General features: G+C 37.8%; 1 protein-coding gene across 1 annotated transcript; it reads left to right on the forward strand.

The window, feature by feature from the left end:
- Window positions 1-1,650: 1,650 nt before the first annotated feature.
- LOC145219395 (uncharacterized) lies at window positions 1,651-12,816 on the forward strand. The gene is made up of 16 exons (XM_080086765.1): window positions 1,651-1,657; window positions 2,039-2,131; window positions 2,192-2,269; window positions 2,549-2,614; window positions 2,957-3,061; window positions 3,754-3,819; window positions 4,198-4,269; window positions 4,632-4,658; window positions 5,125-5,193; window positions 6,172-6,291; window positions 6,355-6,399; window positions 8,080-8,592; window positions 9,671-9,909; window positions 10,060-10,291; window positions 10,582-11,058; window positions 11,405-12,816. The coding sequence occupies exons 1-16, from the start codon at window positions 1,651-1,653 to the stop codon at window positions 12,553-12,555; spliced, it is 3,360 nt and encodes a 1,119-aa protein (XP_079942891.1). The 3' UTR covers window positions 12,556-12,816.
- Window positions 12,817-16,787: the final 3,971 nt, after the last annotated feature.

Below are 16,787 nucleotides of genomic sequence, written 5' to 3' on the forward strand. Positions count from 1 at the left end.
TACCTCGGCAGGTCGTATGATCTGGTGACTATCAAATACCTGTTGTCGGACGCACAACGATATCCGCAGATACAACGTTTCATGTTAAGCAATAATGGTAGCTGCGACGTTAGCACTCGTATATTAGCCAATATTACACAGCATAGAGCTTTACATAAGTGAACTCTTTCGCCTGTCTATAGGCCATCTTACCGTTGTTTACCGTTGTTTTTGTCAATCTATTATAACACCGATCGGGTACAAATTAATATTGTCTGAAATCTGTTGATAGTTATAGGTGTAGGAAATTATATAGGTATAGAATACAAATTAAACCAATTTTGCAACCGTTGGCAATTTTATATATCGTTTCATTAAACTTTCACATTTTTGTAATCTTAAATTTTGCCAAGCACTACCACATATTCACTCATGCTTGACTTTTCTTATATTTTAGACATTTCAAACATACGACTGATTTGTATAGATCTTGCTGTTTTTTAGTAACAAGACATACACCAACATTGCTTCTCGTCTGAAACACTTGTTCAGATTTTTTTTATTAAGTGGAAAAATGTGTGGAAACTTGGGTTAGTTTGACAAAGTTAGCATTGTTACCAATAACATTTCGACCGAATTAAGAGGGTGTCAAAAATATTTAAAATACAACCGTGCCCTTTTTGCCTATCGTGATGTTATTCATAGCTGCAATGTAGTCACCTTCATTTATTCATTGTGAACAGGCCCAGTTATCATATCTGCAATATTTTATTATGGGTAAATAAGGCATTTACGCAACGCAATAGAGCTATCAATAGCAACAGCAGGCGTCCTAATATGGAATCAAAACAAATCTGTTCACCTTTAACTATCTCTATGCAATGGTTGTGACGTAATAGAGGAACAGTGACGCTTTTCGAACGCTTTGGTCGATTTTCCATCTTTTCTTGCGGAAGCCGACATGTCTACACCTCTACGTAGGCGCAATCTGCTCAAATTCCTTCTAAATAACAACAAAGGATCTATTATAAGCGTTTGTTGGCCTATGCATTAAACGTACTTAACAGCGTTGGGTTTAGTATGACTTGTTTGCAATTGCGATAGGACGTAATAAATTTGCAGGCGATAAGACAACAGGAAAAATGTGCATTTAAAGCCTAATTGCTATTTTTTGTCTAATATTGCAAATTTAGAAATGTGACTTAACGGAGCTCGTTGGGGTAACCGCTTAAGGCTTGTAAGTCGTGCATGTAGCAAATGCTATGCTGGTTGACTGCACGAAGCACTTTTATATTACGAAGTAGTGCATTGTGTAGGCGGTATTCTTGCTTGCCTTTAAGCTTTTTAGTTAAACAGCGTAAAGCATACGCCCTTTTTAAGTACTAAGCTACAGTTGACTGCACGAAGCTCGTTAGGGAACCCGCTGTAAGCGTGCGAAGTGCTGTATGCAATAAGCGATATAGTTGCCTGCACGAAGCTCGTTAGAAAATTTCGTTTAAGCGTGTCCAGTCGTGAATAACAGCATATCTTGGTGCAGAAAGTTTATGATAACAAGAAATTTAATCAGGGCAAAGTCGTAAAATTATACTTAATACGTGTAAGCTTTACACAAATTACACCTGATCACACCATTAATAACTGCTTCTGTTTTTCGTACTTGGAAAAGAAAAAATGAATGGTTTGATAAACTAAGCAGAATGAGAAAGTTGATATTTCATCTTTTTCTTGTTTGCTGTTTTCTAGAAATCAAAGGTCGGTGCTTATATAATTTATAGTTGCATAAAATTGTTGTCCGAATAACAGTCTGCATAACTTTCAGAAATGATATTATGCTTACTACTTTAAGTGGTTAGACAAAAAATTAATTATATATTGTTGCGTACTATATTACTGTTAACTACATAAAACGACACACTTATTAATTTTTAACCAATATCTGTTCTATAAAAATAGATGAAAATAATATTTTAAGCTTTTTTTGATAATTCATTTCATTGCTGCAATGCTAAATTCTTTACAATAAGAAGTAAGTTAGTAAAGTTTTTTATTTGATTTTCAGGGTACAAGATAACTTACTGCACAAAACACACTTTAATTCCAAGCATCAAGCCCAAACCGTGCATGTCAGGAAGTGATTGTACTGATCTAACCGGTAAACTTTATGTGCATACATCACCTTTACTTACTACACTGATGCACATTGTCTTAACAGACTATTTCAATGTCAACCAGAATGGCAATTCTAAAGATAGTTATGCAATCAAAAACAACTTTCAACCGACAAAGAAAGGCAAGAACAAAATTATATTCTGCATATTCTGCGCCAGATGCACGTGTATTTAGGGTATAATTGAAACAAAAATCCGACATCTGAAAATTTGTAAAAGATTAGGGTGGGGCGCATTCGCCGATAATGTGACAATTTGATTTCCGTTGTTATCAATGAATAATAATCGGAACACAATTTGAAAAAAATCAGGTCTGGTATTTTTTTAAAAGATTAAACTCCGCCAGAAAGTTTTATTAAATTTATATGTGATTTTAACATGATTAATTTTGTAATTTTCAGAATGTTGCTACACGTATTACCCCAAGGCATGTTACGATTCATCAGCGACTGGAATAATTGATAGCGGTAATTTATTTTATGCATTCTGAAGAAAACTAGTTATTCTTCTCAGCTAGAAACAAACTAAAAAATCGACAGTAGGCTTGGTATGTTTAAATCGTACTGTGTGGTAGTAAAAAAGGCCACATTGAGGTTTCAAGCGATATAACTTAAATCTAAAATATCACATATCAAGTGAAAACAATTTTTAACTTTAAAAGTTTCATTTGTTTGGCCTAAACATTGTTTTTCTTGAATAAATTGAATAAATCGTTTATCCATTTCTTTTATCTTTCACAGTTGTAGGACAAACTCTGTAAATATTTGTGTTTGTCCAATATAAAATACTATTTGTTGCATTTAACTTAGGAAATGATCCAGAATGCAAACTTAAAGGTATAGAAGAATGGAGATCTGCGAATAAAACATATTATAACAAGTTTAAAATCTCAGAAACCTGGACAGAAGAGGAAAGTAAGAATGTTAATTCTAACTCAATGACCTTAGTTAGTAGGTTGGGTGGGCGCTGGCAACAAAATATCTAAATATTTCAGTTGTGAACAAAAATAAAAATCTTAGGTATTTTCAAATAACTCCACGATCTGGTCCGTACCTGTGTTTCAAAAATATGTTAACATTTTATATTAAAATTCAAAATTCTTCTTTTCCTACTAAAAAAAAATTATGTTATATAGGTGCACAATTACATCCATCAGACAGTTTCTTACATTTACACTGATAATAACAAAACTGAAGTAGGGTCATTAGCATTAGTAAATTTGTGCAAGGAATTGTTTCCATAGGGTATCTGTGCACTTTTTTAAAAGTAAGCTTACCAGAAAAGTTTTTGAGTTGAATTGTACTTGTGGGATTCATTCGACACAATTGCACTTAACAATCACAGCGCCGGAAATAGCTGCCCAGTGTTAAAACATAATTGCGCAAAAATGCAAAGGGCACAATTAGTGGAACATGCCATACGCGTTAAAACCAAACCGCCGAACCACTAGTGTTGGACATAAAAGTTATGGCAGTTTAACAACTGAATGGTTATTTAAATCTTATTTGACTGGTTTGTTTATATCTTTTGTTTTGTTGGTTTTTGGCCTGTTTAGCGATTATTGTCCGTTTTTTGTTATGATTTATCTTGAATGTTGTGTTTGTAGATGGAAACTTAACTATGGACTTTGACGTGAGGCCCTGTGACCTTGAGGAAAGCGAAACGATTGAACGTAAAAATTGCCATATTTTAGCATTATCTATGGAAATGTGAAACTGCAGTTTCTCGTTTCAGAATGCCCCAAGTTTCAGAGTTACAATTGGACCTCAAAGTGTTACAAGAAACACAGCTGCTATGAAGGTGAAAATGTTTGATGACCTGCTACATACGCAATATAAACTAACTTTTTGCAAAAACGACGAATTTCAAGTAACGCTGACGCAATTGCTTAGCACCCTGTATCACCTGTTTTCCAAAAAAGTTTATTTTTGTAAAAGAATCTGCTACCCATTTTTTGGTTATGGAGACTTAGCCCAGTTGCCCCGAACATACTTTTTTAGGTTTTTCAAAAAAATTATGAAAAATAATATCAAAATGCAATGTGTTTTAGGTGACGGCAATAACTCCTCCAAACGAAGTGCTTTTATCGAGCCACTGAATGGAAGTACCATCGTTTGCAATGGTTAGTTACATGCATAAAACACAACACAAGCATTTATTTTTTAGTTTATATTGCTGGTTATATTAAAGTTTACTCCAGAATATCCGTAGTTTCGGACCCTTTAAAAAATACTGATAAGTTGTGACAAAGGTTGGGCAAACCCTGTAATGGTGCGTAATAATTTCAAGTACAACTTCTTTGGTAATCAGCCAAATGGTTATTGGTTCATATCCCGTCTCAACCTGACACATAAAATGTATTAAAATATTTCTTTTCAATCACTGCAGCAAGCCGTCATGTGTTGTCCCATTAATGAAAAGTAAAAAAAACGAAATATTCCTGTTTCGCTTTTTAAAAAACTATTTTTTATGTTTGTGGTTTAGATACAGAGACAGGATTAAACCACACGGGTAAGTGTAATTCAACTACAACACCTTTATTCCCATGTACATAATATTTTGAGCCTGTTTTATTCCTTGTAGTTGAATTCCTAAACCCTTTGAAAACAAACTGATAGCGGTCCACACGAGTTCCTTAAATCTAAATTATACATACAAAGCCGAAGACAAATTTGTACTTGGGCAAACCAAAAGTAATTAACTATAACTAATAAACCCTTGGAAAAGTATTTCCCCAACAACTACTTGCTACTACCGCCGAAATCACTTTACGAACCCGAAAGGGAGATCCCGTTACCTCATTACCTTTAATTTGCACGTTAGCGAAATTGTGTGACCCACCTTGAAGAACGCTAGTACTCGCAAACTTTACTTACTCGCTGAGCTTTCATTAGTAATTTTGAAACTTATAGTTATGTTCCCGTACATTTCCCTAACTGTATGTCAGATATGAGGTTAACTTTAACATTCTGTGCAGGACCCAGATGTGGACCAGGATTTGGCCTTCAGAAAACATTCTGCTTTGCTGACTGCACCAAGTTCATTGGTAAGTAGCTGTTTTGTGCATAAAAGAGTCCAAGAGTAATATTGACACGTCTATGTTCGACCTGTGTAAGTTGTATTGTTAACAACTTATATCCAGTGTTTCATACCGGAACAGAAGGAAACAAAATAACGTTATTGGTTCTGTACAAATTGGTCGTTTCGTGCCGGACCGATATTTTCTTTTTGTTCCGGTATGACCTAAAGAAATTTAGAACGTTATTTTTCGGACATTTCTTTAATTTTTTTCGTGTCAAATGTCCAGAAACGACATTCCAGAATAATAAATAACAGTATTTCGTTATTTATTATTGTAGTATTTTTTATTTTAGTATTTCGTTCCGGAATTTGAGCCATACATTATGATTTTAAATAATTTTTATTTTGTTCTGGTCTAACGTTACGTTTGGGTATTAAACACTGCTCTAGAGTTTCGATTGTAATGAGTTAGTATAACGCAGCTCTTTCCATACATTTTGTTTATACTTGGATAGCGGCTACTCTATATTAATAAAAATAAGTATTACAAAACACCTGAAATTTGCCTGCCCCATAGAAAGCTTAAACAAATGTTCCAAAAAGTTTTCCATACGTTTTGATGAACCAAATTATGTAGTTTTGAGGCCGGCTAAAACCAAGCCGTAAGTAGAATGCGACCGCGGGACGTATTAATGGAGCTGAATTTAAACTTAGATATACGTTCTACATTTTACTAATTTATATTAGCACCCTTTGGATAAATGTTAAAGGAAAAGCAAACTATGGCAAACAATATTGATTAATTTTAAAAGCTGTGAAAACGAAACAATGGTATAACATTTTTTAACCCTAGTAATGCCTGCTTTCAAGCAGAAACTTATTATCAGAATCTGAAAGTACAAACCCGCAACAAACTGGACATTTTGTGAAACAGTGCGTACTGTCTGCTGCTCACATATCATTTGTTTTCATGATGCTTTTATAAAACCTAATATGCTTGCAGATCCAAAATGTACAAGGTTTGTGAATGAATCTTCCGCCGAAGAACTTTGCAGGCAACGATACAAGGAGTCCAATTTTTCAATCAGTTCATCATTTCAAGATTCGATCGCCAGCAGTCTTAGTAAGTTTTCTTTTACACACGTTAACGCCATAATATACGACTTTATAAATAAATATCTTTCAGGTTTTGAGTTCATCGAACACGCCGATTGTCCAATTCCTGTTAAAGGTAATAATTGGTACCGTTTTTCTTAACTGGTACTTCGGCCCTTCACACGTGTCGAATTATACATTAAATTATCAATATTATCCAAGCCTAAATATAGCTGTAGTTCTCAAAGTGAACAACAGTCGTTTGTCCCATGGGGGCTTCGCAATCACTAAGGGGTACTGCTGCTTAAAATCTATCTAGGCAGTTCAAATGAAATGCAACGGTTAGAATAATAACCACTCTGAGCCGCGGCACACTAATTTGCCCGAAGAGATTTCCAAATGTGCTTCGAAATATTTGTTATTTTGAACTCAAACATCATTATCCGCTGTTGTTAGACTTTAAGACGAAATATGACATACACTACAACTTTCAAGTTCATTTTTTACCTTTGTGTTACAAAAAGCAATCTCACCCACCACAACAAAGTTGCCAATTATCTATTATTCCTGTCGTGTCGTTGGCGTTCAATAAGTTTTGTGTCGGTGTCCTGCAAAGTATGCTGTGGAATAGACAAATATATGGTTTGTTAATGCGCTGAAATCGGTTTGATCAAATTCTTGCATAACAAATTACAAAGACAATTTAAACTTGAAATGATAAACTGGCACCCTAACCACTCTTGTAGCATGAAGGTCCTCTACATAGAGAAAAAAGAGGAAAAACATTCGCACAGAAACGAGTGCAGGGTTTTTAAATCTTCTTGCTACGTTGGGCGGCACAACATTTTTGATCATCACTGATACAGAGCTTTTTGATGGAAACGCATAAAAAATCGTCACTGTGTGCAGAGAAATCATTCAGACTAAACAACTTTATAATAGATTTAAAAGAAACTGGATGCACGATTGCTATAAACTTAAAAAAAATTACACATATTTTAAAATTAATCCAGTACCAAAATCGAGTATTTTTTTAAAACTTATACAGCCGTATAACTACAATCGTGTCTCCGATCTAATAATTTTTCAAATCCCGGTAGGTGGCGCCAAAAACACAAACAAGCACTAGGGCAGCTACCCGTTTAAACAAAGCTCTAGGTTTTAGACTTAAATGCGGCTTTTAGTTTAAAACCTCACTACGACACAAATCGCTCCTACCGTCCGAATTTTAACGAAAATCCTTATTTAAATAGGCGCATTTAAAATCCCCATTTAAACACGCGTCAGTACTCTTTGCGCCACCTATGAGAATTTGCGATGCTTTGTCTGACCAAATCGTCAGTAGATTTTCCTGTTTTATGGGGACAAGCGAAACAAAACATGCTAAAACTTGTAAAATTTTGTGCGATGTAGTCAACACCGTTGTTTAAGCATGATAGATATTAACATAAATTCTTATTGTCACACCCCAACCATTTTCTTTTTTTTTGGGGGGGGGGGGGGGGGCAACCTCTTTACGTACCTCGGTTAGTAAGTTTCAGATGCCAACTTAAGTAGTTCCCCGTGCGTGCCCCCTAGTTTTGATACCCATTTTTTGATTACACGCTACTCTTATTATCCGCGTTAAATTCCCGCCACATAACGCGCTGCAGTAACGGCGCAGCTGCAGTGAGTTTAACGTCTATCCACCAATTGTGCCCTAATTTTTGTCGCGCTTTATAACGTCTCGAAGTTGCGCGTCGTTTTCGGCTCGGTTAATATTTTAGTGCCACTGTGTGTTACTACGATCAAGAAAACTGAACTGTTTCCCTTTTAGATATCAAAAGCAACATCACCACTCAACTCGTAGACTATATTTCACAAGACAAACAGCCTGAAAAAAGCATTCTCATTGCACTGGAGAACGTCAGCGATTATCTTTCGGCCGCTTTAAGCCAAAACGTCAGACACGGCGAAAACGAAAGTATCTCCGTGAAAGATATCGCCAATGTCAGCTATGGGCCCTTGCCAGAAAACAGCAAAGAATTGCTTGAAATCACCAGAAGCGAAGAAGGGATTTTTTTGCGAGGCTTCAATGTCAGCAGAGCATTATTCAAACGAAAACGAGATATCGTTTTATCTGTTTTCATTTTTACCGTTTATGAGTTTTCTCTCAGCCAAATGCTTCCCTACTATCCCTCGGGAAGGACCGAAGGCGATTCATTTTGGCATCCACCCAACTACACCGATTTCTATCCAAGCGCCGCTGCACCTTATCTCAGCGTGCAATTGGTTACTGATTCGGGATCTTCGATCGAATCAAGCGTAGATTTCGAGGTGGATATGTCAGGTACGTTTAGCAATTAAAACTCGCCTTTATTTCGCAGGGTTCGAACCAGAGTTGTAAACGGGCCTGAAACTAGATCTCGAACCCGAAAGTACAAGCCCGAAACCCGACCCGAACTCGAGTCGTTTTTGGAAGCCCGTTTAACCCCTAAAGATTGACAGGCGTATACGTTTAAGCCTCAGAAAAGACCAAGGCAACCAACACAATAGACAATTCGTCTTAAACAAGGCGTGTTAGGGCTGTTTGACACTAGTTCAGGTCCAGCAACTAGCTACTTAGTCAGTTCAATTTACTCAAAAAAATACCAACAGAGTCATGCCCGAATCAAGTACGTTTTTTAAGAAATCAAAGATCGAATTCGACCCGAACCCGGCCCGAAAAGCCCGGCCCCGCAGTTACAAATCTGGTTCGAACCCTGCGGTGCTAAATACCGCATGTTATCACATGGTAAGCAGTTTAATAGACACAAATATAATTTATGTGAAAATTAGATTTTTCGGACTTTTGGGAGCGCTAAAGGTTAGAGCTATTCGGGTTGGGTGAGGGTTTGCAATTGAAATAACACTAGAATCTGGTCTCGCTTCTCTTTCTACACACCATTCGGTAATATGCGATGTGTTCCCCAAGGTTGTTTATTACACCAAGACATAAAAACAATTGACAGTTACACAGGGATAAGGTTTAGAACTATATTATTAACCTAGTCCCAATGTCAATTTTAAACATAACCTAAAATAACCTAAATAACCAAAACAGTCAGTATTTTTTTTCACGGGGTTCAAACCCAGGAAGCTCCCGGGGACGAATCCCGATCCAGTTATTTATGTCTGTGTATGGGTCAGGCGCGCCGAACCATTCGGCCAAGTTTCTGCCCTAAAACCGTCAGCATTGTTAGAGAATTGGGTTTCAAACAACCGTCTTCGCCACCTATTGGTATTTAGCAAACTGTGTCTAATGTACGCATTTGTTAATAGACCCTTGCTGTGCTAGCCAATGCAAAAAATACACTTGCGCATGGCATATGGCGGGTGTATATGCGTAAGTACCAATAAGCCAAATACTAAAGTAAATTATTTGGCAGCTGACACGACATTTGACGATGTGGCAAGGCCGTATCTCTTCTCCATCTACCAGTTGTGGCATACCATCTTGGAAACCGATTACCGATGCCTTATAATGGATCTTGCAAAGGAGATGTTCGTCCCAGATGGCTGTAGCGAGACCGTGGTCGATAACCACGTTATCTGTTCTTGCCAAAAACTTGGATTGTTTACAATAGTTCCCCGCGTGGTGGCGCAAGTGAGGCCACAAGGGTTGGATGTAAGTATCTTGAAAAAATACTGTACGGTTAATGATTAAAGCTAGATTCCTGACAAGCTTAGTACAGTCAACCATGGTGTTGACATATATAACTTGACACACAACTATTGGTCAAATCTGTGTTATATTGTTGTCAAATTTCCGTTTTAGGTCATCTTTCACGTGTTTCTTGCCATCAGCGTCATTGCCCTTATTTTCACCCTGGTTGCTCTCAACAACTTTAACAAACGGGTCAAGAACGAACGAATTGTGGTACAAATGAACCTCGTGCTTTCCCTACTGCTATTCCTTTTCGTTCTCTTGGTCGAACGGGTTTCAGTTCGAGGGAAATCTTCATGTGTGGTATCCGCCTTGTTCACCCACTTCTTCATGCTTTCCACAGGTTTGGGGTTCGTATTTAGAGTGTTATAGATACCCCACACTTCTAAGGAGTAACAATCTTGACTCAAATACATTTTACATTGTAATTCAACAGTTGGTGGCTTCTCAAAGTTGGTGAAATTTTCAAGCAAAAATAGGTGTTGTTATAGGGGTAAACCGTTTTATTAACTCTGACTAAAAAATGGTGATCGTTTGTGAGGCTGGTTACTAATCTGGAAGCATTATACTATTTTGTGTCATACTTTGTCGCACAATTACATACAAACCTAAATTTTGTTATTCCTTTTTCAGGATTTTTCATTTTGATCGAAGGCATCACCATTCATACCAACATGCACAGCCGAGCATTGAGATTCAAGCGACGAAATCGGCAACGAGTGTTCAAAATCCAACTCTTTGCCGGTTGGGTTATCTCTCTCCTCATTGCCATCATGACCATAGCATTAGGCTTTCCCCTTAACACCTATTTGGAGTCCGGCCAATTCGGCTACAATCGATGCTGGTTCCCTCCCAACACCGCGATCCTTACTGCCACGGTGATAGTTCCCATAGCAACCATCTTCATCTGCACTTTTTCGCTGGCTCTGCTGACAGCAGCCCTGATAGTGAAGAGAAGAATCACGCCTCTTTACGTCATGCAGCGATCACGTGATTACGACAACATGACGATTGATGACGTCGACATGAATCACGTGATTCGAATGTGGCTTGAACACTTCCTGGTGGGCGTGGTCCTCATTCTTCCATGGGCTTTATTTTTTATGCCAGGTATGTTATGTTTTTTTTGACATGGCACCAAGTAGTTGTTTACATGCATAAAATGTGCACGCTTACACGGCACGGTCTGGTTTTTAGGAACGTCTTTACCACCAAACACATGTTCTTTTACAAGACAGTGCAACCGGCTTTTCACGGCAATTTTTGAACTAATATTGAGTAGCCAAACAACGGTTTGGTGTGAAAACCCTTTTTTGCGCACAGTGGATTCTTTTATCGCCCAAACTAGGGTTATACTTCTAGCTGAAACGGTTTTTGTTCACAGGGCAGTCAACCATTCATAGGTGCCTGCAAGCAGTGTGCAACCTTCGCTAACAACTTATTTACGTACGTTTAGGTTACAACAGCTTGGTGGCTAATCTGCAAAATATCTACACCGCTTTCGTCTTCATGGCCATCCAAGGGATTCTCGTCTTCATTATCTACGTCATAGTAAGCCGTGACGTCAGAACGGCCATGTTCGGCACAATCAAGTATTCGAGCACCTACAGCCTCTACTGGTACGGACCAGAGCAAAGCGGAGATGATTTGCCGATGGAGAATTACACAGTGTATACTCGGGATATTCTGGATGAGAGAGAGGATGACCACGGGACACCGAAGGATGGAGAGCTGCGGAGGACATCCAGACAACAGACGAAGCAAGAAGAGCAACAAAGTGAGCATGAAGCACAAAACAACTTAACACCATTGGAACAACGAAAACAGCATGTGGAACAAGATGACCACGTGGAGAGAATACAACTCCAAAAAGTAGAGCGACTGCAAGAAGAGGAGCAAGAGGAACAAAATGATGAAAAACAACGCATTGAGAAGATAATGTTACTCGAAAAACTAGCCCGACTGGAGCAGCAGAAAGGGAAAGAGGGAGACAAAGAGCAAGCTGATGAAATAGAGCTGCTTGAAAAGTTAGCTTGGCTTGAACAGCGTGAGAACCATGAGAAGTCAGAAGGACAAACCCAGGAAAATGAAAATAATGAGCTGATAGAAAAATTGGCCCGACTAGAGCAACGAGAAGAGCAAGGGGGTGACAAAGAGCTTCAAGGGACATCCGGAAAACATATGGAGCTGAAGAATGAAGTGATACATCAAAGTGAGCTGAAAAACATGAAGCAATTAGTTCCTTTGGAGAAAAGAAAGCAACAGGAAGACCAGGAGCAACCAATAGAAAAAGTGAAATTGAAAAAAGTAGAGCGACCGGAAAAACAAACGGAAGAAGATCAGAATAAAAAACCTAGAATTAAAGGGGATCTTCTAATGAAGCTGAAACAGCTGGAGCATCAGGAGCAGCATGAAAAGCAAACAGAGCAATTGGAGAATTTGGAACTACTTGAAAAATTTGCTCAGAAGAACCAATGGAAAGATCCTCTGGAACATTCGGAAGAGAAAAAGGAAGAAGTGGAGGACCTGTTGGAAGAAATGGATCTGCAAGGGAAAATTGCATGGTTGGAGGAGCGGGAAAGAAGAATGAGCAACAGAAGCAAATGAGTATAAGGAACAGATAAATTTTGTCTCGTAATTTTGTGTTGAAGGAAAAACAAGCGACGAGTCTTAGTGCTTTTCATAGACAATTATCGCTTGATTCTTTTACGCTTATATACTCATAAACATTGGGATGTGTGAATTTTGCAAAGAACGATTGTTTCCACAGGCATATTAAAAAGTTAGAAAAACTAAAAAAAAGTATAAAAATCACAAAAAAATGTTTATATTTTTACTGTCATTTTAATTATTTTTATCAAGCGTTTGTATTTTGTGCTGTTCTTCGTTTTACAATTATGTTTTAGTATAGATTGTTTTAATTTAGAATCATCAATTCTTGCACTTTACTTTAAAATTGAACAACAAACAGTTGAATCTATTCGTTTTTTTGTAGTTATGCAATCTAACGTTTGTCTTTGCACGTTTCATTAACTATTGCGATTTTAACCATCTAAAGAATAACTTTTTGAATCTTCTCTAAAACCAATGTAGCGTATATAAGTCGTGTGTTATTGGTATTTTGCAATACGTTGTACAAAAACAAACATATAGTCACAAACAAATGTAAAAGTATTCGTGTAGTATGCAGAGGCCAGAGATAGGTTCGGGTTGAAAAACAACTTTCTTAAACGAGTAACTCAATTGTTGTAAAAAGTCATTTAAGGCCTGTACATTAACAAAAACTTTTGTCAAACATTTTATAATCATCGGTTGTTTAGAGCGGAAAGACTCCCGTTTCGCATGGGACAATACTCAAAAAAGCATACAACACAAAATTAGGCTTAGTATCGCAGTACACCAGACAGGTCTGATATCAGCAATCGTCACCTAGTAATCGCTACTTGTGGACTTTTGCTAGTGTAGCGGTTGCAACACTATTGTGCAATGTTTATGAAAACGATTGCATGTTATTTCGCAATAACGTTTCACACCACGAAATGGAAATGTTTACCCTCATTTCTGCATAGACTAATGTTTATATTTCCGTTTCTATGGTAGTCATAAGTTATTTTCAGCCATTTTTCGGGTTCCAGAAAGATCTAACAGTAAACATAGTGTTTATTCCCTTATGACACATATTTCCGTCGGTATTTGCAATGTTTCCGCAGTTGTGATTCGTATTAGAACGCGTCGTTTCCACCCTGTGAAAAAGCATATGGTGTTCACCAAAAGGCGCTATGGCACTATAAATTACATGGCTACCTTAAAATAAATAATATAAGTAACATGAGAAAAAGAATTCGTACACCGGCCAATGTTTCACATTGTTATATAAGCGTAGACTTTGATGTTTTCGCCGTTCTATTTGCGGGTTCTATTTGTGGATGCTAATTGTGGTTTTTATCTCACTGCTGTTGTTAGCTGGTCAAGAGCTAATCTGACGATATCGCCTAAAGCAAATATTCAAGAATACAGAGTGTTAATCAACTCTGGTGTGCCTAATATTTGAGCTAGTGCTATGAATCGAGCGAGTTTAAGAGGCTCATTCCGACGTAGGTCCATCCGGTTCGCAAGACTCTTTAACTATTCCAGACATTACAGACAACCTATAAATCGTGAGGAGGAAGAAGAACACATAAACCGTGTCCGTAGTCGCACACTGCAACTTTCTACTGTCGCTAAGCGTGAGATAAATCGTTTGACTGTGGTTCAGAACGCAGTTCCAACCTTTGTCTGGAATTCTAACTTTGGAGAGTTTGATTTGAAGTTCAAGCCTTGCTTTGGAGGAAGAGATCTCTCTAGTCGAATTCATAAGGGGCAGAGATCAATTTCTAGCTGAAGGTCTACGACGACGTTTGCAGGAGATAAGGTGTGAAATCTTCCAAGGTTTAATTGCAAGCACAGATCTTGATCAGACTAGTTTCGGCAACAACCCAGACGAAATAAGTAAAGCCGTGAGATTCTATCAACGGGTCAATCGTGAGCAATTAGATTGGATCGCTCTAACGCACGCAGCACCTGCAAGGCCATTGTGGTCGCGTCCTAACGAAGAAGAATCTTGCGTTATCAATCTATCCATTCCCTTGAGACACCATACCTGCCGCCCAACAGGCTCTAAGGAGGCTGGTGCTTCACTAGCCATGATTTTATGTTACATAAATACACCGTTCTTGTTGGGCTGCATATTCAGGGATGATCCTATTGATAAACAAGTGTATGATGTTATATAAATGTCAGATTAGAAGACATACCTTTACTGTTGATGATATAACTTCCGTGTAACCTTTTTTTAATTTCCCGTTTTCTGCACACCAAAATAGCACCTTTTAATATTTCGCCACATGTTTACCTCCGTTTTTCACCCGATCTCTCCATGTTGTCCAAGCCAAATTACATGGAGTAGGATTGCGTTGCCACAAACCTAAAACACTTTACAATGAAAATCATCACGTAGCCGTTTACATTACGTGTTCGAAACACAGCAGAGATTGTGGCAAGGCGTTGACACGGCTGAGTCCGCAATTTACTGACAACAATCTGCAAATAGCTGACTTAGCAACCATTGTCACCGTAAACACCAATGTTCGGTTGCGCCACTTATCGGAAATTCCCAAACCAGCGTGTCGTGAGTTCCTGTGTTAGTAGTTCTACCCGTGTAGCGATTACGACACTATTGTGCAATGTTTATGGAAACTATTGCATGCTATTTCGCAATAACGTTTCACACCACGAAATGGAGATGTTTACCCTCATTTCTGCATAGACTAATGTTTATATTTCCGTTTCTATGGTAGTCATAAGTTATTTTCAGCCATTTTTCGGGTTCCAGAAAGATCTAACAGTAAACATAGTGTTTATTCCCTTATGACACATATTTCCGTCGGTATTTGCAATGTTTCTGCAGTTGTGATTCGTATTAGAACGCGTCGTTTCCACCCTGTGAAAAAGCATATGGTGTTCACCAAAAGGCGCTATGGCACTATAAATTACATGGCTACCTTAAAATAAATAATATAAGTAATATGAGAAAAAGAATTCGTACACCGGCTTATGTTTCGCATTGTTATATAAGCGTGGACTTTGATGTTTGCGGGGGGCTATTTTCGGCCTTCTATTCGTCGTTCTATTTGAGGCTATTGGTGGCTTCTATTTCCACCGGGAAAGCTTCTATTTTTGGCTTCTATTTTTATCCCATGTGGAAGTGTAGCTGATTTGGACGTTCGCCTTTAATGTTATTCAAGAATACAAAGAAAGAAGAGACATATGTGTGGCTGTTAATCAGTCAGCTGTTATTGAGATGCAAAGATCAGACTCTCCAAATAATTTCCAATGAACATCATAGTTTACATTATAGCCGCCATTCACAAGTTGTCATCGAGGCAGGCGTGGCTACACCCGTAAGTAAGGCAGACATCGTCGAATTTGCCGGTTGAACATTTATCTACTTTCCTTCCTTCACTTCTTATATCATGTTGTTTCATTCACCAGATGTCCTGTCTTGCCCCTATGTAACGCGTATTTATACCCGCAAGTTTCGTCGTTGGTGGAACCTGTGGAGTGGGTTTAAACACTATACACCTCTGTTGGAGAAATATGATTATGATTCGACAGGAAAAGAAACCACCGAAAGAAACCCTGCCATATAGTTTCATTTTACAATATGTTATTTATTAGGCCGCCGTGCACATAAACAAATTCAATGCAATGCAATACATACAATTATAAGTTTAAACTTACAACAAAAAAGGCGAAACTAATTAAAATAAGGTGTAGCTTCAGTGCATTTTTGGCACTACCCATCAGTTGTGCTATCCACTTTTTGCGCTCCAAGCTTGTTTCAACTTCAAAATTGAGTAACTAATTTCGACTTGGTGCTTGGTTTAGTGAAATCGTCACTTAAAGTTTCCTTTCGAAATGAACACGACATCGATTAATTTATCAATAAGTTCTGATGCCTTACCTGACTTCGAATTACATTATAATGGTTACAAAACTCTTTTGGGCTACAAATACTTACCTATTACCACAACGTTGCATTCACAAACAAAGGAAAAATTGCCACTCATTACTTCGTACGTAGACTGTACACGGCTCATGTGGAAATGGAACATCTATTGTTTCAGCAATTGTGACGTTACAAAACAATTGACACGTATGTGGAAGAAAATTTGAGTCACAACGATTGATCAAAAAAACAAACAAAAAAATAATAATTTAGTGCTTTCAAAACAGTGCTTTTAGTGATTTGGTTTAAATGCTTGAATAACCCCCTTCAATCAGAAAAATGTCACAGAATT

The sequence above is a fragment of the Phallusia mammillata genome, chromosome 3 (assembly GCF_965637545.1).
Source record: "Phallusia mammillata chromosome 3, kaPhaMamm4.hap1.1, whole genome shotgun sequence".
NCBI classification, from domain to species: domain Eukaryota; kingdom Metazoa; phylum Chordata; class Ascidiacea; order Phlebobranchia; family Ascidiidae; genus Phallusia; species Phallusia mammillata.

What these genes read in the sequence shown, in the direction of transcription:
- LOC145219395 (XM_080086765.1), top strand. An exon ending in GGAAAGCGAAACGATTGAAC is followed by an intron (nt 3,820 to 4,197) that starts GTAAAAATTGCC and finishes AATGTGTTTTAG; the next exon opens with GTGACGGCAATAACTCCTCC. An exon ending in TGACTGCACCAAGTTCATTG is followed by an intron (nt 5,194 to 6,171) that starts GTAAGTAGCTGT and finishes ATATGCTTGCAG; the next exon opens with ATCCAAAATGTACAAGGTTT.